This window comes from Salvelinus fontinalis, chromosome 12, assembly GCF_029448725.1.
Source record: "Salvelinus fontinalis isolate EN_2023a chromosome 12, ASM2944872v1, whole genome shotgun sequence".
NCBI lineage: Eukaryota > Metazoa > Chordata > Actinopteri > Salmoniformes > Salmonidae > Salvelinus > Salvelinus fontinalis.
In genome coordinates this window covers 4370060-4395356 of record NC_074676.1, presented here as the reverse complement: position 1 = coordinate 4395356, position 25297 = coordinate 4370060, and the positions used below count along the sequence as shown (strand labels likewise).

Below are 25297 nucleotides of genomic sequence, written 5' to 3'. Positions count from 1 at the left end.
CTCCGTTTCCTGCAGTCCCAATCAGCTCCTTTGTCTTGCTGAGGGAGAGGTTGCTGTCCTGGCACCACACTGCCAGGTCACTGATCTCCTCCCTATAGGCTGTCTCATGGTTGTTGGTGATCAGGCCTACCAACGTTGTGTTGTCAGCAAACTTAAAGATGGTGTTGGAGTCATGCGCAGTCGTGGATGAACAGGGAGTACAGGAGGGGACTAAGCACACACCCCTGATGGGCCCCCATGTTGAGGGTCAGCGTGGCAGATGTGTTGTTGCCTACCCTCACCACTTCATAGTCGTAGCGGGATTTCTTATAAGTGTCCGGATTAATGTCCCGCTCCTTGAAAGTGTCAACTCTAGCCTTTAGCTCACTGCGGATGTTGCCTGTAATCCATGGCTTCTGGTTTGGATATGTACGTACTGTACATACAGTGACTGATGTGGTAAACTCCTCAATGTTATCTGATGAATCCCGGAACATATTCCAGTCTGTGCTAGTGAAGCAGTCCTGTAGCTTAGCATCCGCTTCATCGGACCACTTCCGTATCGAGCACATCACTAGTACTTCCTGTTTGAGTTTTTACTTGTAAGCAGGAACAGGAGGAGATAGTTATAGCCAGATTTGCAAAAGGGAGGGCAAGAGAGAACCTCTAATACTTTTTTTTACCTCTTTTTCTCCGCAATTCCGTGGTATCTAATTGGTAGTTACAGTCTTGTCTCATCGCTGCAACTTCCGTACGGACTCGGGAGAGGCAAAGGTCGAGAGCCATGCGTCCTCCGAAACACAACCCAACCAAGCCGCACTGCTTCTTGACACATAACTCGGAAGCCAGCCGCACCAATGTCTCGGAGGAAACACCGTACACCTGGCAACCGTGTCAGCGTGCACTGCGCCCGGCCCGCCACAGGAGTTGCTAGTGCACGATAGGACAAGGACATCCCTGCCGGCCAAATTTTCCCCTATCCCAGAAGACGCTGGGCCAATTGTGCACTGCCCCATGGGTCTCCCGGTTGCAACAGAGCCTGGACTCTAGTGGCACAGCTAGCACTGTGATGCAGTGCCTTAGACCACTGCACCACTGGGGAAGCCTTCTAATACTTTTCTGTGTGTCGAGTAAAGGTGATCTAGAATTTTGTCGCCTCTACTTGCACAGGTGACATGCTGATAAAAATGAGGTCAAAGGGATTTCAGTTTCACTGCATTAAAATCGCCGGCCACAGGAAGCGCTGCCTCTGGATGTGCATTTTCTTGTTTGCTTATGGCCCTATACAGCTTGTTGAGTGCAGTCTTAGTGCTAGCATCGGTTTGTGGTGGACAGCTATGAAAAATGTAGATAAAAACTCTCTTAGTAAACAGTATGGTCTCATTGCACACCAGCTGTTGTTAACAAAGAGACACACACCTCCCCCCTCATCTTCCTCAGTGCTGCTGACTGGTCTTGACGATAGATAGAAAAGCCTGCTAGATGTATATTATCCATGTCCTTGTTCAGCCACGTCTCCAAGAATCATAGAATATTACAGTTCTCCAGGTCCCGTTGATAGGATAGTCTCAAATGGAGCTTGTACAGTTTGGTCTCTAGTGACTGTACGTTCCCAAACAGAATGGAGGGTAAAGGCAGTTTATTTGGTCGCCAACGTAGTCACGTAAGGACGCTGGCTCGTCTGCCACTTTTCCGCCATCGCTTCCGCCAAGCTGTAGACTAGTTGAAGTAGAAATTGTCATCCAAATCGAGATTAGTGATAGCTGTTCTGATCTCCAGAAGCTATTTTCGGAGACATTATGTACAAAAGAAGTTAACCTCTCTTGGGTAGGGGGCAGTATTTTCACGTCCGGATGAAAAGCGTGCCCAAAGTAAACTGCATGTTACTCAGGCCCAGAAGCTAGGATATGCATATAATTGGTAGATTTGGATAGAAAACACAAAAATTATGTCTGTGAGTACAACAGAATTGATATGGCAGGCAAAACCCCGAGGACAAACCATCCCAAAAAAAACTATTTCAGCCTACCACTGTTTTCAATGGCTGTCACTTTTATTATAAGGCGAAATCCTCCCAGATTGCAGTTCCTAGGGCTTCCACTAGATGTCAACAGTCTTTAGAAAGAGTTTTATGCTGGTTTTTGGAAAAATGAGCCAGAAATTGTAGTTTTTCTAGGTGGCTCCCATTTTGGCTGTAGTGTTTCGAAGCGCGTGGAAGAGAGCGCGTTCTTTGGTATTTTTCTCCGGTAAAGGCAAAAACGATTCTCCGTCTTAAATTTTATCGTTTATTTACGTATTAGGGTACCTAAGGTTTGATTCTAAACGTTGTTTGACTTGTTTGGAAAAGTTTATTAGTAACTAAACTCAGCTAAACTGAGTTTTTATGGATATAAAGAAGGACATTATCGAACAAAAGGACCATTTGTGATGTATCTGGGACCTTTTGGGGTGCCAACAGAAGAAGATCATCAAAGGTAAGGCATTTATTATATCGCTATTTCTGACTTTCGTGGCGCACCTGCCTGGTTGAAATATGTTTTTCATGCTTTTGTATGCGGGGCGCTGTCCTCAGATAATCGCATGGTGTGCTTTCGCCGTAAAGCCTTTTTGAAATCTGACACAGCGGTTGGATTAACAAGAAGTTAAGCTTTATTTTGATGTATTACACTTTATGATTTTATGAAAGTGAAATATTTATAATTCTGTAGTTTGAATTTCACGCTCACAATTTCACCGGATGTTGGCCAGTTGGGATGCTACCGTCCCACCTGGCCATAAGAAGTTAAGATCAGCGTAAAAAAAAAAACACACAACATAGCAGAATTGGTCAGGAGCCCGTATAACGGCTGCTATCCACTGCAGCGCCATTCCACGTCTGTATGTTTGTCCGTCCCCAATTCCCACCTGTCTGTCTATCTCTACGTCCCCACCCACCTGTCTGTCTATCTCTACGTCCCCACCCACCTGTCTGTCTATCTCTACGTCCCCACCCACCTGCTCCTTGGCCTTCTTTTCTGCCATCTCTGCCTTCTTCTGCTTCTCTTCCTCCTCAATGATCTTCTTCCTCCCCTCCCTCTTCTTCTTCAGCTCCTCCAGCTCGGCCTCAGACTCCTGCTGTTTCTGCTTCATCTTCTCAAACTCCTCGTTGTCCGCCTCGTCACGACGCCGCTTCAGCTCCTCCAGCTTACGCTCCGCCTCCAGGCGCTCCTGGTCCTCGGCCTCGGTGGAGCGCGACACACCTCCGTTCTGCTGCTTGGAGAGGGAGGACTCTTTCTGTTCAATAGAGAGCACAGATAGATAGACCAATGGATTAGTGATAGACCCATATCGTTGGAATGAGATTACAATACCCCATCCACCATGCTTCATCTATTTCTATCAATTCACCAATGGAAACCAATTGATGAGCGATGGACCAGTGGATGAGTTATACACCAATAAAAAGCAGAGATAGATAGAACAGCGAATGAATGCCACAAACAGTGTTAGTATAACAAGGCAACTGTTTGTCGGGGGGACAGAAAATGACACTCACCTCGTCTTTCTTCACTGACCTTAACTTCGGTTTCTCCAACTCCACCTTCTCAGACTGCATCAAAGTCCAACAATGTTGAAACAAAAACAAAGTTATAGAATATAAACAAATGGTGTCCAGCATAATATGGACTTTTTATACAATCTATGATTTAGATTGATCATCACATACATATTATTTCTATTTGAATTGACATTTCAACTTGATCTTACCCGCTTTTTTGACTTTTCCTCCTTGGTGGGCAGGAACAAAGGGAAATATAACAAGAGAAGTCAGATAACTGGGGCATCTATCTACATATGCGAACGTAGAAGCCAGGCAAATTGCCATACAATGGTGTTCCACTGCAGCCTGCAAGGTGAGAGCAATGCAGATGTACCTTGATGCTGACCACACACACACACACACACACACACACACACACACACACACACACACACACACACACACACACACACACACACACACACACACACACACACACACACACACACACACACACACACACACTGTGACATAACTAGCCTGGTTGCTGATCTGTTTGTGCCAACTTCTATGGCTCAGTTTGGCATGACAATGATCATAGGAATTGGCAGGACAGAACAAACAGATCTGGGACCAGACTAGGACACAACTGCCCAAGTTCTCAATGATGCAAAGCAACACATTGTGACCACTCTGTGATCTGTGACCACACCTTAAAGCATGGGAGAATGTGGATATGGAAGTGGCCTAAACAGTGAAGATGTGAAACGCAGCAAAACCTGGATAACCCAAATATATCCTCTACATGTGTAATTTAAAATATCTTGAATATAAATGTATTATTGAGCATACTGTATTCAGATACAGTAGATATATGTGCTGTAAGAAACTAATGAGGAACATTGGAGTTATCCAGGATTTGAATGGAGGCAATCACCCTAAAAGTCACACTGATACCTCAGCTTTCTTTTTTTCCTCTGCTTGCTTAGATTTTTTAGCTTTCTCTTCAGCGTCTTTCTTGAGTTTTGCAGCTTTTTCTTCTTCTCCTTCTTTCTTGAGTTTTGCAGCTTTTTCTTCTTTTTCTTTGTTGAGTTTTGCAGCTTTTTCTTCTTCTTCTTTCTTGAGTTTTGCAGCTTTTTCTTCTTTTTCTTTGTTGAGTTTTGCAGCTTTTTCTTCTTCTTCTTTGTTGAGTTTTGCAGCTTTTTCCTTTTCTTCAGCCTCTTTCTTCAGTTTTACAGCCTTTTCCTTTTCTTCAGCCTCTTTCTTGAGTTGTGCATTTTTTTCTTCTTCTTTCTTCAATTTTGCAGCTTTTTCTTCTTCTTTTTTAAGTTTTGCAGCTTTTTCTTCTTCTCTTTTAAGTTTAGCAGCTTTCTCTTCAGCTTCTTTCCTTTCTTTTTCAGCCTTTTCCTCAGCCTCTTTCTTGAGTTTTTCTGCAGCCTCTTTTTCTTCCAACTCTTTTTTCTGTTTTTCTTCCTCTTCTTTCTTAGATATCTCTTCAACAGATTTCTCCTCTACTGCCATCTTGGGCATAATTGATATTTCAAACATGCACTCTTGTAGTGGTGCAGCGGGTACAACAAATTCAATCAATTTTTCTGGTACTATTTGTGTTTCTTCAACCTCTTCCTATGAGATAAAGTACATTTTGTGTCAATATTCACTTCCTGTAAATACAATACCTCCCATCCAACATTTATGCCCTTTAACGTTAATCTAGGAAGTCATACTTTACCTCTTTCTTCTCTTCCTCCACCTCCTCAGCTTTCTCAGGCTCTGTGACGGGTTCAGGCTCTTCCTCCTTTGGCGTCGCTTCCTCTTCTTTCACCTCCTTCTCCTCCTCTCTACTCCAGGAGTTGGTGGTTACTTCCGCCTGGGCTGTTTTTTCCTCCTTCTCCTCCTCTGTGCCTCGGTGGCGCCCGCTAGAGAAGGTCTCCTCCTGGCTGTTCTCATTACCATCGGTGATGGTAGGGTCGAACTCCTTCTGTCTATCCAGTGCCTCTTTCAACCTCTTCTGTCTGCGTTCCTCCCGCTTGGCCAGGCGGTCCAGGAGTACCACGTCATCCCCATCACCTGCTGAGGAGCTCACCTCTGCACCGTTGGAGGAGGACTCTGTCTCTGTCACACTGTGGAGTGGAGGGGAAAACAGAATGAATTAGTTGTAGACAAGCTATTGGTTAACACTGGAACTTATATTACTGTTACCAAATGGGGTCTTTTTATAGATCAGGGTCTTGTTCAGTAGGGAGAATGGGGTGGTTCTATCTAAATTTGTAGAAGACATTTTTGGTTTTCAAGGATTTGTTCACGTTCTGGGTGTTCCGTGTTCTCTACCTGTGAGTGTTGTTGACCTCTGTTGTCACGGTGCCGCTGCTAGACTCCTCCATCTCCGCCTTTTTCATTCGTTCCTCCCGAGCGTTTCTCCTACGCTCGCGAGCCACCTCCTCATCGTCATCAGTTGTGCTGAAGCCCCTGAAACAAGCCAAGACATACACATAAATGAATGGGAGATGTTAGCCTTTTGCGTACAAGTATTACTGCCATACAAATGACTGATATTATCCCAATGCCTATTGCATATCATTATGATTCCCATACATACCAAACCATCCCTACAATTATTTTCACCTATAGTGGTTTACATAACAATTGTAAGAAATCAAGTTTTTGTTTCATCAAGCGTTTTACAGAGGGACATTTATTGGGGCCCAAGCTTCCAGACATTTATTTCCACCCTGGGGAGTTTCTTACATTGTGTCCCATATGGCACCCTATTCCCTACTAATTGCACTACTTTTGACCAGAGCCCTATGGGTGGTGCACTCTAAAGTGGTGCACTCTATAGGGAATAGGGTCCTATTTGGGATGCAATCTTGGCCTTTAACCAAACATGGAGTTGGGGAAGCAGAGAGACGTTATGTACTGGAGTAGGTCTCTGTTACAGTTAGCTACATGGGAGGTGAATGTAAATTGTGTGTATATAGGCAGATACAAACATACAGTAAGTTGGACTGAGAAGAGCCTAATTCCATCTCCGTTCTTTATACAACACTAAATCTGCCATGTAGTCATGGCCTAATCCTTATGTCCCAAAGTGTAATTATATAGAGTACATAAAGTCTTTAAGACACCTTACAGCCAGAACTTTTAAAAGAGCTGTCTTAAACTGATTCATTTGTAGATGGGTTTACACTACTACTGCAAGCATTCACAATGCTTGAAGAATGCTCAATGGAGTTATACACAGGTTCAGACCTAACAGGAAAATGCTAAAGTTCAGACTGCTCATCCGTCTAACCAACAGTCTCGAACTGCTTTGAGAGAGATGATCCAGCCACAGACCTTACCCTGCACCATAGTGCCGACGGTCTCACAAACTATTCAAAGATGAATGATCAGGTCTTGTCAGTCAAAACACTTGGCCCTGTACTGATCCACCATGTTGTCTCCCAGTGATCTGACCGGGAGAGCAATTACAGAGGCGGATGGATGGATGGATGGATGCATGGATGCATGGTGTCGTGGTGGAGGAAGGTCAGACTGATAACACACACAGATGTGTTGTGAATCAAAACGTCACTGAGATGAAAGAGAGAGAGAATGTGGAGCGCACAATGCTCATCAACTGGACTCCCAGCCAAGATAAAGAGAAACCAAAATCCATATCACGATAACTTGACTGAATTCTCATGACAACCATACATTGACTGACACATTTATAACATTAATGTGGACCACATTTCATTTTTTTAATTTTTTTTATATTAACCTTAAAACTACTACTACAATTTTGAATGCTGTAGCTATCAATTGGTTCATTAACAATCACACATATTAGCAAACTTGTTTCATTTCAAACTTCACATTTCTATGGCAGGGTTATAGATTATTTATCGTAACAAACCATATCAAGAAAATATCCACGATAACTGGTTGGTTTGTTTGGAGTTGATAACTTTTGGTTTATCGTCCCAGCTCTAGAAAGTGGGATATGGAGATAGGAGGGAGCGAGAAATGGAGGAATCAAACAATCTATTATTTGTATTATTGCCTTCTCTTCTCTCTTTCCATATTCATCTTGTGCGTCTGTGATGTGAGGATCCGTGGCTGTAGATCATACCATGCCGTCTCTTGCCTTGTTTATGAGGTGAGCAGAGAGCTTGAAATGGCCCATTGATAGAGAATGGGTATTATTTCCCCCTGCTCTCTCTCTCACAAACAAACACACACTGGGAAGGCAGAAGGCATTCGGAAAGTACTCAGACCCTTTGACTTTTTCCACCTTTTGTTACGTTACAGCCTTATTCTAACATGTATTAAATCGCTTTTTTCCTCATCAATCTACACACAATATCCCATAATGACAAAGTAAAAACTTTATATTTTTTTTTTTTTTTTTTATTATTATTTTTTTTTTTACAGAAATATCACATTTACATAAGTATTCAGACCCTTTACTCAGTACTTTGTTGAAGCACCTTTGGCAGCGATTACAGCCTCGAGTCTTCTTGGGTATAGCGCTACAAGCTTTAGACACCTGTATTTGGAGAGTTTCTCCCATTATTCTCTGTAGATCCTCTCAAGCTCTGTCAGGTTAGATGGGGAGTGTCGCTGCACAGATATCTTCAGGTCTATCCAGAGATGTTCGGCTATGAAAAGCCAACTTACATTTATTTACTCCTGAGGTGCGGACCTGTTGCACCCTCTACAACCACTGTGATTATTATTATTATTATTTGACCCTGCTGGTCATCTCTGAACATTTGAACATCTTGGCCATGTACTGTTATAATCTCAAAAAGGAACAGCCAGAAGAGGACTGGCCACCCCTCAGAGCCTGGTTCCTCTCTAGGTTTCTTCCTAGGTTCCTGCCTTTCTAGGCAGTTTTTCCAAGCCGCCGAGCTTCTACATCTGCATTGTTTGCTGTTTGGGGTTTAAAGCTGGGTTTCTGTATAGAACTTTGTGACATCGGCTGATGTAAAAAGGCCTTTATAAATACATTTGATTGATGTTCGATTGGGTTCAAGTCCGGGGTCTGGCTGGGACACTCAAGGACATTCAGAGACTTGTCCCGAAGCCACTCCTGTGTTGTCTTGGCTGTATGCTTAGCTGTCTTGGCTGTATGCTTTGCCCCAGTCTGAGGTCCTGAACGCTCTGGAGCAGTTTCATCAAGAATTTCTCTGTACATTGCTCTATTCATCTTTCCCTCAATCCTGACTAGTATCCCAGTCCCTGCCACTGAAAAACATCCCCACAGCATGATGCTACCACCCCATGCTTCACCGTAAGGATGGTGCCAGGTTTCCTCCAGACATGACGCTTGCCATTCAGACCAACGAGTTCAATCTCAGTTTCATCAGACTAGAGAATCTTGTTTCTCATGGTCTGAGAGTCCTTTAGGTGCCTTTTGGCAAACCCCAAGCAGGCTGTCATGTGCCTTTTACTGAGGAGTGGTGTACATCTGGCCACTCTACCATAAAGGCCTGATTGGTGGAGTGCTGCATGAGATGGTTGTCCTTCTGGAAGGTTCCCCCATGTCCACAGATGAACTCTGGAGCTCTGTCAGAGTGACCATCGGGTTCTTGGTCACCTTCCTGACCAAGGCCCTTATACCGTAGGCCCTTCTCCACCAATTGCTCAGTTTGAACGGGCGGCCATCTCTAGGAAGAGTCTTGGTGGTTCCAAACTTCTTCCATTTCCATTTCCCGGGTGGCGCAGTGGTCTAGGGCACTGCATCGCAGTGCTAGCTGCGCCACCAGAGTCTCTGGGTTCGCGCCCAGGCTGGGCTGGGTTCGCGCCCAGGCTCTGTCGCAGCCGGCCGCAACCGGGAGGTCCGTGGGGCGACGCACAATTGGCATAGCGTCGTCGGGGTTAGGGAGGGTTTGGCCGGTAGGGATATCCTTGTCTCAGTATGTAAAAATGTAATAAAATGTATGCACTCTACTGTAAGTCGCTCTGGATAAGAGCGTCTGCTAAATGACTAAAATTTAAAAAATGTAAGAATGATGGAGGCCATACTGTTCTTGGGGACCTTCAATACTGTAGAAATATTTTGCTACCCTTCCCCAGATCAGTGCCTTGACACAATCCTGTCTCTGAGCTCTACAGACAATTCCTTCTACCTCATGGCTTGGTTTTTTCTCTGACATGCACTGTCAACTGTGAGACCTTATATAGACAGGTCTGTGCCTTTTCAAATCATGTGCAATCAATTAAATTTACAGGTGGACTGCAATCAAGTTTTAGAAAGTTATTTCTGTTTTTATTTGTAATAAATCAGGAAAAATGTCTAAAAACATGTTTTCACTTTGTCATTATGCTGTATTGTGTGTAGATTGATGAGGATTTTTTTTTTTTTAATACATTTTAGAATAAGGCTGTAACGTAACAAAATGTGGAAAAAGTCAAGGGGTCTGAATACTTTCCGAATGCACTGTACATACACTGAGTGGACAAAACATTAGGAACACCTTCCTAATATTGAGTTGCACCCTCCCTTTTGCCCTCAGAAAACTCAAAATGGTGCACCTGACACCTACTACTATACACCGTTCAAAGGCACTGAAATCTTTTGTATTACCCATTCACCCTCGGAATAGCACACATACACAATCTTTGTCTCAATTGTCTCAAGGCTTCATATACACCGATTAAAATGGATTTAACAGCTTTCACCTGGATTTACCTGGTCAGTCTATGTCATGGAAAGAGCATGTTTTGTACACTATGTGTATACAGTGGGGCAAAAAAGTATTTAGTCAGCCAACAATTGTGCAAGTTCTCCCACTTAAAAAGATGAGAAAGGCCTGTAATTTTCATCATAGGTACACTTCAACTATGACAGACAAAATGAGAAAAAAAATCCAGAAAATCAAATAAGAATTTATTTGCAAATTATGGTGGAAATAAGTATTTGGTCACCTACAAACAAGCAAGATTTCTGGCTCTCACAGACCTTATAGATGACCTGGGGCCAGTGGGTTTGGCGACGAATATGTAGTGAGGGCCAGCCAACGAGAGCATACAGGTCGCAGTGGTGGGTAGTATACGGGGCTTTGGTGACAAAACGGATGGCACTGTGATAGACTGCATCCAGTTTGCTGAGTAGAGTGTTGGAGGCTATTTTGTAAATGACATCGCCGAAGTCAAGGATGGGTAGGATAGTCAGTTTTACGAGGGTATGTTTGGCAGCATGAGTGAAACTCCACATTAATGCCCACGATTTTGGAATGAGATGTTCGACGAGCAGGTGTCCACATACTTTTGGTCATGTTGTGTGTATACACACACACACACTCAATGATTTACAGATGCTGGGGAGGAGAGGAAGTGCGCAGGTTTTCCGAATGACAAAGGTTGCTCAGAGATGAGAGAACCATCAGTATTTCTCTTCAAGAACACAATCATACTGTACATACTCATGTTGATATGTTACAGATTATAACAATTGGGGGGGGGGGTGGGGGGGGAGAAAGAGAGAGAGACTCAAGTTGTCAGCTCTGAAATAAAAAGAGCAGACAAAACATTCCAGCGTCCACAACGTGTCCTCGGGCCCAGGCCGCGCTGCAGCGAGGCTCTGTGTGTGTGAGGCTGCACAGGAAATACAGGGCAGGAGCCGGACTGTGAGAAAACTGCAGGCCCGCCCTTCAGACCACAGTCAGAGCAGGGGCTGATGGGACTTCAGATAATACTGAAGATACAGTACATGTAATGGGCTGTAGTTTTATCCATGAGCAAACAAACAATCGCTATCTCCTTCATAAAACAGAGAGTGCCCTATAAAGTGATCACGTCTCCTGTACCCAACAATACAGATGCTGTCATTTACAGCCTATTCTACACTTTTAGATTGGTACTCACGCTCCAATTGGGAATACTTGGTCTCTTCTGGACATCTTTTAAACCAAGTCTACAGTATAAAGACAGACTGCAATGTGACAAATCTGTTCCTTACTCTGCAGAGAGGCCGGGATTCTGCAGACATCAACTCCAATGAACTTCTCCGTTTGATCAGTCCAGCGCACGCGCGGCACCACAGACGTTTTCACACTCCGCGATTGCAGAACACCGCCGCATTATGGTGGCCAAACTCACAGCTAAACTACAGGATCGCTCGCTTTCTCTGCACCCTTTCTATTCTTTCTCTCTCCCTCTCTCTCACACACACACACACTGGCGGTGCTTCCTGCTGAGCAATAGAACCATTCCTCTTCGCTGGACGAAAGCCTCTAGATCCAAACTGACATTTAGGCGTGGTCACAGTGGCAGCTTAGATGATGCATTGCAGTAATTCGTGACTCTGTCTGGGAACGATTGCACTCACCCTTCAATTCCACACACACACAGGCTAGTTGCTGACTGTGGTGCCTGGGCAATGTCTGCTAACAGTAAACTTATTCCCTCGATCTCTAACTCATAGCCCTTTTTTTTCTACCGCATACTTTGGCTCGAGTGCCAGATCTTCCCACCATCCCCTTTCTGTCTGTTGAACTTCGTCCCCGGGTAATAGGGGCAACAGAGCTAAAGAGATTTTAGCATTTTGTAGTATTTCAAATGCATTTGGGCCAAAGAATCTACTCTACATGCGGTCGTCATCATGAACCAACTGAACAACAAACATAGTGGCGTTTGCCAGAGAGGCCTAATATCTGACTCTAGAGCCTTAAGTTAACCAATCAGTTGGATGCCCTGGGCACAACTATACAGGAAAGAAGCTAACAATCCAGCAGACTACGCCAACATGCACTGTTGTACATAGGACATTACAATCAGTTTCTATATAAGAAAAGTTTTTATTTTTATTTATTTACTTTATTTAACTAGGCAAGTCAGTTAAGAACGAATTCTTACTTACAATGACTACCGGGGAACTGCCGACTGATTTCTACCTTGTCAGCTCGGGGATTCGATCCAGCAACCTTTCAGTTACTGGCCCAACGCTCTAACCACTAGGATACCTGCCGCCCCCGAGGTGAGCTGGGTATCATCTGGTCTCTGTCAGAATTGTCCTGTACGGTCAGCAGGAGAGGAGCTGAGCGGCTGCATCCCAGACCCACAGGAGTGAGCTCTGACAGGGGGCAGAGCTAAACTGCAGACCGGAGACTCGCGCACACACACACACACACACACACACAAACACAGCTCTCCAAACAGCACAGCCAATCTGTTCACTAATGAATGAGCAAAGCAATAGAGACCATTAAGCAGTCATCACTTCAACCTGCCGCTACATCCAAGTCCCGTGTGGGCCCCGTGTGGCTCAGTTGGTAGAGCATGGCGCTTGCAACGCCAGGGTTGTGGGTTCGATTCCCACGGGGGGCCAGTACAAAAAAAGTATGAATGTATGTACTTGTAAGTCGCTCTGGATAAGAGCGTCTGCTAAATGACTTAAATGTAAATGTAAATGTAAGTCTTCTGTCTGTGTCTGTCTACTGCACAGGGCCTGCTGGGCAACACATGGATATGATCAGACAAAGACAGAAACAATTGCAGTACATATACTGTGCTTTCACACATACACTCACACACGTGCTTGGATACGTTTTTTGAAAAAATGGTTCCAGAAAGGATTCTTTGGCAGTCTCGATTGGAGAACCCTTTTTGGTTCCAGTTTAGAACCTGTTTTGTTCCAGATAGAACTAGTTTGGGTTCCATGTAGAACCCTCTGTGTAAAGGGTTTTACATGGAACTCAAATGGGTTCTACCTGGAACCAAAAGGAGTTCTTCAAAGGGTTCTCCTATGGGGACAGCCGAAGAACCTTTTTAGGTTCTAGATTGTACACTCTTAGAAAAAAAGGTGCTAACACATCAACGCACACACACACAGTACACACACTCAAATTGTACAAGCACAACTGGTCATTATCTGTCTACACGCCCATATATGGCTGCTGGACTTTGGGAGGTACAGGAGGAAGGGAAAGTGCCTCATGACTCTGCACAATGTAAACACGCTGCATACCAAGGCCTCGACAGTCTCATTCAAACAAACCTCTAATGCTGTTAATATATTCTCCATAAAACATCCATAATACTGCATTCATGAGCATGACAAAACCACTTATGTTTCTGAATGTCAGATTATAGCAAACGTAAATATTCACAGTAAAACCAGATTTCCTAAACAATGGAAAGTGTAACGGAATATGTTAGGTTTAATCATAAGCAGAATCGATTAATTGCCGGCCGATGGCGACACAGAACAAAATGGACATCTAGGCAAGCCTGCATCTGTTCAAGTTAGAATGACTTAGAAGCTGATGTAGAGTGATGGTTGCCCATACAAAACAAACAACAGTACCCTATAGCAAGCAAGGAGAGATGAGCAACCCTAAAACCTGAAGAACGGAAGCCTCTAGGAGCCAAAAACAAATCCACTGCCAAAATAGAACATTTATAGCATTTGTTTGTTTGTGTGCAGTAAGTCAGTCAGTCAAACGGTCAGGTTTCGAATAGAATTGGACACCACTGAAACTAACAAATCAGATTGGTGTCAGGGGATAGGAGATGGGCCCAAAGCTGTCTGGGACGACTTCTCATGTTATCCTGTGTGTGCGTACAAGTGTACCTGCATGACAAAAGATACAATAAATACTGACTGAGGTTTACCAGTAAAAATGCCCAGTGAGAAGGATGAATTTGGCAAAGAGATCAGAGAACTCTTACTGGGTTCAGATGAGGCAATGGGCTTAACTGGAGGATAGCACACATTTGGGCTTAAAGCTCATCCACTCATCCACCATATTAGATCAAATCACATTTTATTTGTCAAATACTTCGTAAACAACAGGTGTAGACCGTCAGTGGAATGTGTGTGTGTAAGTGCGTGTGTGTAAATGTGTGTGTGTGTGTGTAAATGCGTGTGTGTGTGCGTAAATGCGTGTGTCTGTGTGTCTGTGTGTCTGTGTGTGTGTGTGTGTGTGTGTTAGACAGACAGGTCACTCACTTCTCTGCCTCTAGACGCATTTGCTCACGCCTCTGCCTCCTCAATTCCATGCGCTGGTCGAAGTCGTCATCCATGGTGGCCTGAGAGCGTTTCTTCTGTGTTCAGACTGAAAGAAACCAACACAGACTGGTAAGTTTAACATCATTACACACATTTACACAACTTCTATGCCGGTGACTTTGTACAGAGGTCAGTAGGCTGAAATGAGGACGTGCAAAAAGGTTTTGATTGATGCCGTGAGGGAAAATACCCTGTCTGTAGTGTGTGTAGGCCAAATGTAGCCTCAACACTTTCAATATGTTTAACTCCTGTATCTCTTTTGAAGTCAAATGACATAACCTTTGACCTTACATCAGAAGAACCCTGACAGTGACATCATTGGTGATTAAGTGCTTGTAACTCATTCACATTAAGTAGCATGACACCGTAAACAACCTGCACAAACATTTGGGTACTTAAAACTGCTGCGGTATAGCCAACCCCTGCTTTTCTTACATCAGAGCTCTTAGTTGTCACACCTAAAGCCGCAAGAAATATCATAAATAAATATATATAAATAGAATCAATCAAATATAAATCAATCAAATAAATATGATGAAATATCATAATCATCATCTTCCTCATCATCATTCCAATCACAATTCTCTGGGACTAACTAGGCTAACTGGGATGGAAACGCTACCAAACAAAACAGGCACAAAGTAAAGACAAAACACAAGATAAGCTCCCCAGTCAACACAGAAACACACTAACATTCACTGGACATGACTCGAAGTAGGACCACCCAAGAAACATTCAACACTCAGCATTATGACATTCCCTGGCTCTCTATGGGCTACTGAATAGTCGGAAAAATCCCATAGCTATACAATACCTTAGCTGTAGTGAGTAGCGACGCTTAGGTTTAGTCCATGGGCAGCACTCCCTCCTCTCTCAGTATATCAACTCCACAATCTGGTTTATATCTCAGCTCTCTCTGCTACAGCACAAAGAATTCCTGCTTGCTCTTTCAGCAACTATAACTACCAGAAAAGGCAAAGCCTCTCTCTTGCTCAGCCTCCCTCCCCCCTTACTCTCTTGCTCCCTCCCTCCCTCCCTCCCTCTTTCTCACTCTCTCCTCCTCTCTCCTTCTCGTGCAGACTATCTTCCTCAAACTATTTTCTCTTGTTTTGCCTTCTTCTTTTCACACGCTCCTGATGTCTCTCTCTCCCTCTAGCTCTCTGTCTATCCCCCTCTTTTTTCTCTTTTTTTGTTTCCATCTCTGCCTCTCTCTCAACCCCTTTCCCTCCACCTTTCTCTCTCTCTCCCTCTCTCACCATTCTCTACCTCCCTCCTACAGTATCTACATTTTCCTTTTAGCCTGCTTGTGTTTACAGAGCTGTCACTGGTTAGCTAAACTCAGCAGCGCTGGTTGGAATATGGTGTTAAAGGCAGTCAGGCAGCCAAGCAGGCAGGCAGGCAAGCAGGCAGGCAGTCTCCTAGATTGTTTCTTGCATTAAACCAGAGGCCTTCACTTCCTCTGAGTGGCCAAAACTACCCAGCAACTTATTTTCCAGCCCACAGAGTGGACCAGGGTAGGGTCAGAGACAGGAAAGACACAAACATGCCAAGAAGATACTGTACGGCCCCAGGACAGTCCTATGCAGTGTTGCAGATGGTATTCCCTCGATCCACTTCCTTCCTTCCTTCTCCCTCTCCCTCTCCCTCTCCCTCTCCCTCTCCCTCTGTGCTGCAGAAGCCATTGTCTATGGCATTCACATAATGCCATTATGTCATTATGAGAAAGAAAAACAAACAGAAATATTTGAGCATTTACAGCCTCGGTTTTGGACTTTTTCAACTTTTCAAAAGTGTGTGGGTATCTCTTTTTCTCACCATGAACACACGTATCTCGCCAGAAAGGGGGGAAAAGAGCATCTGAAAATGAGTTACATATCGTAGACGTAAATAACAAAAGATATTAAAGAGATCATATTACACTGGGTATCGCTGCCAAAGCACATTTACTAAATATCTATAAAACACGGTGTTAGTTCGTAATAATAAATGTGTATTTAGGCTGTTATAGCCAGGCAGGCCAGGGGGTCATTTAGTGAAGTGCAGTCTATTATGTAACACTGTAAGCCTGTAAAAACCTTACAACTTACACATGACAAAACTCTTACTGGCTGGCTGATAGAGCTCCAGGCACGACTCCAACACCATCATTAAGTTTGCAGACGACACAACAGTGGTAGGCCTGATCACCGACAACGACGAGACAGCTTATAGGGAGGAGGTCAGAGACCTTGCCGTGTGGTGCCAGGACAACAACCTCTCCCTCAACGTGAATCAAGACAAAGGAGATGATTGGGGAATGCAGGAAAAAGAGGACCGAGCATTCTCATCGACGGGGCTGTAGTGGAGCAGGTTGAGAGCTTCAAGTTCATTGGTGTCAACATCACCAACAAACTAACATGGTCTATGCACACCAAGACAGTTGTGAAGAGGGCATGACAAAACCTATTCCCCCTCAGGAGACTGAACAGATTTGGCATGGGTCCTCAGATCCTCAAAAGGTTATACAGCTGCACCATCAAGAGCATCCTGACTGGTTGCATCACTGCCTGGTATGGTAACTGCTCGGCATCCGAACGCAAGGCACTACAGAGGGTTGTGCGAACGGTCCAGTACATCACTAGGGCCAAGCTTCCTGCCATCCAGGACCTCTATACCAGGCGGTGTCAGAGGAAGGTCCTAAAAATTGTCAAAGACTCCAGCCACCCTCGTCATAGACTGTTCTCACTGCTACCGCACGGCAAGCGGTACCGGAGCGCCAAGTCTAGGTCCAAGATGCTTCTAAACAGCTTCTACCCCCAAGACATAAGACTCCTGAACACCTAATCAAATGGCTACCCAGACTATTTGCATCCCCCCCCCCCCCCTTTCTTTTACACCGCTGCTACTCTCTGTTGTTATCATCTATGCATAGTCACTTTAATAACTCTACCTTCATGTACATATTACCTCAACTAACCAGTGCCTCCGCACATTGACTCTGTACCGGTACCCCCCTGTATATAGTCTCCCTATTGTTATTTTACTGCTGCTCTTTAATTACTTGGTACTTTTTTTCTTATCCATATTTTTTATAACTGCATTGTTTATGGGCGCGTAAAGTAAGCATTTCACTGTACGGTCTACACCTGTTGTATTCGGCGCATGTGACTAATACAATTTGATTTGAACCGAGATCTGTCAGAGCAGCCCCATTTCTTAAATTAAACATCACAATAATAGCTGAACACTATTTGACGTACAAATTTGACGACTCCACGTCCGTAAGTGACTGACTTAGGCTGTTCGTTGGAGGTGGTGTTGTTCAGAGAGAGGTCTGCCTCCACTGTGAAGAGACTCGATTGGCAGATACGATAACAGAGTAGTCGGCGAGGAATAAACAGATGCTGAAAGAAGGGAGTTGTGGGCTAGCGCCTTCAGCCTTTCATTGAATTACTCAGCTGGAGTACGTGTGTACTTCTGACATGAATAGACCAGCCATGCGTTGGTAATGCCAGAACCACCACACTGGAAATAAATGGACACTTATTCCTTAGTGCTATTGTATCTTCAAAGCTGTGTGGTCCTTAGTAGTAGCTAATTTATCAAATTCCATCCGTTACCTTCAAAGAGTTCTAATAGCATAGACAAATAAGGTAATCGCAACCTGTTATGGTCGGCTGCAAATTTTCTGCCATTTTCTTCAAATCTGAAAACTTGGCGAAGCCACGCCCATTTTCTGAAAATGCCATTATGGGCCTTAAAAGCACAGAAAGTGTCCACTGCCTGTATACTTCGTATTTTGGTGAATTTAGTACGACGTCCAGGATCTTTAGGCATACTAACTCTTCATACTATGACCACTAAGCATAGTACATACTCAACTTACGTCACATTAGTACAGTTAGTGCGGTTACAGCTTGTTACATGGCAAAGCTATCAGGTATGAAGGGAAGACCCAGATGCAGACCAAGTCAGATAAAACAATAGTTTAATGTTCCAAACAGGGGCAGGCAATGGACAGGTCAAGGCAGGCAGGGGTCAGAAAACCAGAGGTGGGGCAACGGTACCGGACGGCAGGCAGGCTCACGGTAAGATAGAGATTGGTAATCCAGAGGGGGCAGAGGTACCAGTCGGGAGGCAGGCGGGCTCCGAGTCGGGACAGGCAAGGGTCAAAACCGGGAGGGCGAGAAAAGAGAGACTGGAAAAAGCAGGCGCTGAGGCACAACCCGCTCAGTTGACTTGAACATACAAGACAAACTGTCACAGACAGGCAGAAAACACAGGTGTAAATACACAGGGGAAGATGGGCGACACCTGGAGGGGGGTGGAGACAATCACAAAGACAGGTGAAACAGATCAGGGTGGGACAAAAGCAAAGCCAACAGAGCGAGCAAGCCTTCTTTCACTGTTTCACTGGGTGCAATTCAACGTCCATTCCGCATTGGTTCAACGTCATTGAAATGTGTTGTGTTGTGTAGTGGCTTTCATCCGCATTTTTTGTTGTTGTTTTGTTTGCCCCCCAAGATTGACATACTAAAATCGCCCCTGTGAGAGCTCGGGGTCATTTGTGGGTCATTTGACTTATCATCACTCTTCATATGACCGCCTATTCCGCCCCCTTGTTTGCTGTCCCTACTCATGTTCGACAAGCGACAACTTTGAATTCCAGTGGTGAAATATGTGTTCAGAGAGGAGTGACAGGACTGAAGGTTTATGAAATCACACCAATCTCAGCATCCATAGCGATCAGCCTTTTAGCAAACCAAGCAGTGGCACTGGCATTTTGTTGTTTTTGAACGAGTGGGCCTTTTCAACTTAGCCTTATATGGTAATGTAGGATGTCTACCCAGTTATAGATGGTCTACTTCAGTGCTGCAGTCCCATTACACGTTTTATCTATGATATCTGATCTAAAGAGGGGGCCACAAGGACAGCACAATGCCTTACAGCAGGGCACTAGTGTATTCTGGTTTAGATTTCACAATGACCAACACCATATAAAGTAACAGAGGCGTAAAAACCAGAGCAGTCCGGAAGAGGCCTGTAACCACTTCAACATATCAAACTCAAGTGTATATTTGCCAGAGCGCAACCTTTGGAGACCAAATGTTAGTTGAACAAGGTGATAGTTCTGACAGTGTTTTTGACTCCCCTACAGAAAGCAACATTGAGGATATACTTAGTGTTCAGTCTGTCTGTACATTATCTCTCAAAATAACGATAACTGAATATAAATCCAATGTTCGAGAGCATTGACAATGTCTAAACCAGTGCGCTGACTTGTATTTTTAACTTGGCCCATGGCAATTTAACGGCAAAAGTTATTTTTATGTGCGCTACGTCAGCACGGCACAGCCTCAATTTGATGGAAATACTTCTCTAATGGGAAAATGTTTTTATGCAGAAAATCTGTTGCCAGCTGGATGGAAACATGGCTACTGACTCAAATCAGACTTACCTCAATCTTAAGCAAGGCATCCAACACATCACGTTGAAAGTTGTTGAAATGAAAACAAAGATTCACGAGAAGTTGACTGATCTTCCATCGAGTCAACTGGAGGCTGGGAGATGTGTAATATTACACCTTCCTAATATTGAGTTGCACCCCATTTTGCCACAGCCTAAAGTCATCGGGGCATGGACTCTACAAGGCGTCGAAAGCATTCCACAGTGATGCTGGCCAATGTTAACTCCAATGTTTCCCACAGTTTAGTTGGCTGGATGTCCTTTGGGTGGTGGACCACTCTTGATTGAAACAGGAAAGTGTTGAGCGTGAAAAACCCAGCAGCGTTGCAGTTCTTGACACACTTGACACACACAGGTGCGCCTGGCACCTACTACCATACCCCGTTCAAAGGCACTTAAATATTTTGTTTTACCATTAAACCTCTGAATGGCACACAAACACAATCCTTCTTTAACCGGTCTTCTCCCCTTCATCTACACTGATTAAAGTGGATTTAACAGGTTACACCAATAGGGGATCATGGCTTTCACCTGAATTCACCTGGTCATTCTATGTTATGGAAAGAGCAGGTGTTCCTAATGTTTGTAAACTCAGTGTATACGGTGCATTCGGAAAATATTCAGACCCTTTTTTCACATTGTTACGTTACAGCCTTATTCTGAAATAGATGATTTTTTCACCGTCATCAATCTACACAATACCCCAAAATGAAAAAGCAAAGAGATTTTTTGAAGTTTTTGCAAATGTACAGTGTACATAACAAAAAATTACTGAAATATCACATTTACATAAGTATTCAGACCATTTACTGAGTAATTTGTTGAAGCACCTTTGGCAGTGATTACAGGATGGGGCTGAGCACGCACCCTTGTAGGGCCCCTGTGTTGAGTATCAGCGTAGTGGAGGTGTTGTTGCCTACCTTCACCACCTGGCAGCGGCAGGTCAGGAAGTTCAGGACCCAGTTGCACAGGCCAGGGATCAGACCCGGGGCCCCAAGCTTAACGATGAGCTTGGAGGGTACAATGGTGTTGAAGAATGAGCTGTAGTCTATGTCATTCTTACATAGGTATTCCTCTTGTACAGATGGGATAGGGCAGTGAGCAGTGTGATGGCGATTGCATCATCTGTGGATCTATTGGGGAGGTATGCAAATTGCAGTGGGTCTAGGGTGTCGGGTAAGCTGGTCGGGTAGTCAATGTCAACTCATTGCCTAACGCAACGTCAACTCATTGCTTAATATGTCGGGTGGTCAATGTCTACTCATTGCCTAATGCTAGCTTGCATACTTGAATTATCTTTATCGAGCCAGATAACATTTTAATAGGCTAATTCTATAGTCTTATAATGGGTCGCTTGTGAGGTATCAAACATCGAGTCTTCTTGGGTATGATGCTACAAGCTTGGCAAACCTGTATTTGGGGAGTTTCTCCCATTCTTCTCTGCAGAAGAGATGTTTGATTGGGTTCAAGTCCGGGCTCTGGCTGGGCCACTCAAGGACATTCAGAGACTTGTCCCGAAGCCATTCCTGCATTGTCTTGGCTGTGTGCTTAGGGTCGTTGTCCTGTGCTCTGGAGCAGGTTTTCATCTAGGATCTCTCTGTACTTTGCTTCGTTCATCTTTCCCTTGATCCTGTCTCCCATTCCCTGCCGCTGAAAAACATCCCCACAGCAAGTTGCTGCCACCACCATGCTTCACCGTACGGATGGTGCCAGGTTTCCTCCAGACATGACGCTTGGCATTCAGACCAAAGAGTTCAATCTTGGTTTCATCAGACTAAGGAATCTTGTTTCTCATGGTCTGAGAGTCCTTTAGGTCCCTTTTGGCAAACTCCAAACGGGCTGTCATGTGCCTTTTACCGAGGAATGGCTTCCATCTGGCCACTCTACCATAAAGGCCTGATTGGTGGAGTGCTGCAGAGATGGGAAGGACAACCATCTCCACAGAGGAACTCTGGAGCTCTGTCAGAGTGAGCATCAGGTTCTTGGTCACCTCCCTGACCAAGGCCCTTCTCCCCAGATTACTCAGTTTGGCCGGGTGGCCAGCTCTAGGAAGAGTTGGTGGTTCCAAACTTCTTCCATTTAAGAATGATGGAGGCCACTGTGTTCTTGGGAACCTTCAATGCTGCAGATATTTTTTTGGTACCCTTCCCCAGATCTGTGCCTCGACACAATCCTGTCTCAGAGCTCTACGGACAATTCCTTCGACCTCATGTCTTGGTTTTTGCTCTGACATGCATTGTCAACTGTAGGACCTTTATACAGACAGGTGTGTGCCTTTCCAAATCATGTGCAATCAATTGAATTTACCACAGGTGGACTCCAATCAAGTTGTAGAAACATCTCAAGGATGATCAATGGAAACAGGATGCACGTGAGCTCAATTTCAAGTCACACAGCAAAGGGTCTGAATACTTATGTAAATGTGATATTTCAGTTTATGTTTAATACATTTGCATTTGCTAAAAACCTGTTTTCACTTTGTCATTATGGGGTATTGTGTGTAGATTGATGAGCTTTTTTATTTATTTAATCAATTTTAGAACAAGGCTGTAATGTAACAAAATGTGGTAAAAGTCCAGGGGTCTGAATACTTTCTCGAATGCACTGTATACCTCACAAGTGACCCATTATAAGACTATAGAATTAGCCTATTAAAATGTCATCTGGCTCGATAAAGATAATTCAAGTATGCAAGCTAGCATTAGGCAATGAGTTGACATTGACCACCCAACATATTAGGCAATGAGTTGACGTTGCGTTAGGCAATGAGTTGACATTGACTACCCGACCAGCTTACCCGACACCCTAGACCCACTGCAATTTGCATACCTCCCCAATAGATCCACAGATGATGCAATCGCCATCACACTGCACACTGCCCTATCCCATCTGGACAAGAGGAATGCCTATGTAAGAATGACATAGACTACAGCTCATCCTTCAACACCATTGTACCCTCCAAGCTCATCGTTAAGCTTGGGGCCCCGGGTCTGATCCCTGCCCTGTGCAACTGGGTCCTGGACTTCCTGACCTGCCGCTGCCAGGTGGTGAAGGTAGGCAACAACACCTCCACTATGCTGATACTCAACACAGGGGCCCTACAAGGGTGCGTGCTCAGCCCCCTCCTGTACTCTCTGTTTACCCATGACTGCGTGGCCACGCACGTCTCCAACTCAATCATCAAGTTTGCAGACAACACAGGTGGAGGTGAGGGCCCTCTCCCTCAGCATCAACAAAACGAAGGAGCTGATCGTGGACTCAGGAGACAGCAGTGGGAGAACGCCTCCATCCGCATCGACGGGACCACAGTGGAGAAGTTCAAAAGCTTTAAGTTCCTCGGCGTACACATCACTGATAATCTGAAATGATCCACCCACACAGAGAGTGTCATGAAGAAGTTGCAACAGCCCCTCTTCAACCTCAGCAGGCTGAAGAAATTCAGCTTGGCCCCTAAGACCTTCAAACTTTTACAGATGCACCATTGAGAGCATCCTGTCGGGCTGTATCACTGCCTGGTACGGCAACAGCACTATCCTCAACCACAGGGCTCTCCAGAGGGTAGGGTCTGCCCAACGCATCACCGGGGGCACACTACCTGCCCTCCAGGACATCTACAGCACCCAATGTCACAGGAAGGCCAAAAAGATCACCAAGGACCCGAGCCACGGCCTGTTCACCCCGCTACCATCCAGAAGGTGAGGTCAGTACAGGTGCATCAAAGCTGAGACCAAGAGACTGAAAAACAGCTTATATCTCAAGGCAATCAGAATGTTAAATAGTCACCATTAGCCAGCCTCCGCCCAGTACCCTGCCATGAACTTTAGTCACTGTCACTAGCCAACTTCCACCTGGTTACTCAACCCCGCACCTTAGAGGCTGCTGCCTATGTACATGGACATGTAACACTGGTCACTTTAATAATGGAACACTGGTCTTTTTAATAATGTTAACATACTCTTTTACCCACTTCATATGTATATACTGTATTCTAGTCATGGCCTATCCTTTTTAACTATTGCTGTACATACTGTATACTATTCTTTTATACGTATTCTTCAGATATACTATTGTCCATAATGTCTATGCATCCCATCATATATACACTTCCGTTCAAAAGTTTGGGGTCACTTAGAAATGTCCTTGTTTTTGAAAGAAAAGCTCATTTTTTTGTCCATTAAAATAACATCAAATTGATCAGAAATACAGTGTAGACATTGTTAATGTTGTAAATGACTATTGGAGCTGGAAAAGGCAGATTTTTAATGGAATTTCTACATAGGCGTAGAGAGACCCATTATCAGCAACCATCACTCCTGTGTTACAATGGCACGTTGTGTTAGCTAATCCAAGTTGTTCATTTTAAAAGTCTAATTGATCATTAGAAAACCCTTTTTCAATTATGTTAGCACAGCTGAAAACTGTTGTTCTGATTAAAGAAGCAATAAAACTAGCCTTCTTTAGACTAGTTGAGTATCTGGAGCGTCAGCATTTGTGGGTTCAATTACAGGCTCAAAATGGCCAGAAACAAAGAACTTTCTTCTGAAACTTGTCGGTCTATTCTCGTACAACGCTGTGTACTACTCCCTTCACAGAACAGCGCAAAGTGGCTCTAACCAGAATAGAAAGGGGAGTGGGAGGCCCCGGGGGAACAACTGAGCAAGAGAACAAGTACATTAGAGTGTCTAGTTTGAGAAACAGACCTCTCACAAGTCCTCAACTGGCAGCTTCATTAAATAGTAGCCGCAAAACACCAGTCTCAACGTCAACGGTGAAGAGGCAACTCCGGGATGCTGGCTCTCTAGGCAGAGTTGCAAAGAAAAAGTAATATCTCCGACTGGCCAATAAAAATAAAATATTAAGATGGGCAAAAGAACACAGACACTGGACAGAGGAAGATTGGAAAAAAGTGTTATGGACAGACAAATCTAAGTTTAAGGTGTTCAGATCACAAAGAACATTCATGAGATGCAGAAAAAATGAAAAGATGCTGGAGGAGTGTTTGACGCCATCTGTCAAGCATGTTGGAGGCAACGTGATGGTCTGGGGGTGCTTTGGTGGTGGTAAAGTGGGAGATTTGTACAGGGTAAAAGGGATATTGAAGGAGGAAGGCTATCACTCCATTTTGTAACGCCATGCCATACCCTGTGGACGGTGCTAAATTGGAGCCAATTTCCTCCTACAACAGGACAATGACCCAAAGCACAGCTCCAAACTATGCAAGAACTATTTAGGGAAGAAGCAGTCAGCTGGTATTCTGTCTATAATAGAGTGGCCTGCACAGTTACCGGATCTCAACCCTACTGAACTGTTCTGGGAGCAGCTTGACCATTTGGTACGTAAGAAGTGCCCAT

The 25297-nt window shown here is 44.4% G+C and overlaps 1 protein-coding gene and 1 non-coding gene across 7 annotated transcripts in view; one reads left to right on the top strand and one right to left on the bottom strand.

Annotated features, from left to right (window-relative positions):
* Positions 1-25297, bottom strand: part of LOC129866671 (caldesmon-like) — a 56045-nt gene that overhangs the window by 11593 nt on the left and 19155 nt on the right. For 2 of the 6 annotated variants that reach the window (XM_055939452.1, XM_055939455.1), the window contains exons 1-8: positions 15316-15501; positions 14442-14547; positions 5831-5968; positions 5232-5622; positions 4457-5125; positions 3727-3747; positions 3515-3568; positions 2974-3252 (exon numbers count right to left, since the gene is read on the bottom strand). In XM_055939452.1, the coding sequence (XP_055795427.1) occupies positions 2974-3252; positions 3515-3568; positions 3727-3747; positions 4457-5125; positions 5232-5622; positions 5831-5968; positions 14442-14515 (1626 nt within the window). In that variant the 5' untranslated portion in view covers positions 14516-14547; positions 15316-15501. The other 4 variants (XM_055939454.1, XM_055939453.1, XM_055939457.1 and 1 more) reach the window with 4 other exon arrangements.
* On the top strand, positions 12743-12818 carry trnaa-ugc (transfer RNA alanine (anticodon UGC)). Its single transcript has one exon. It is a non-coding gene; the product is annotated as a tRNA-Ala (tRNA).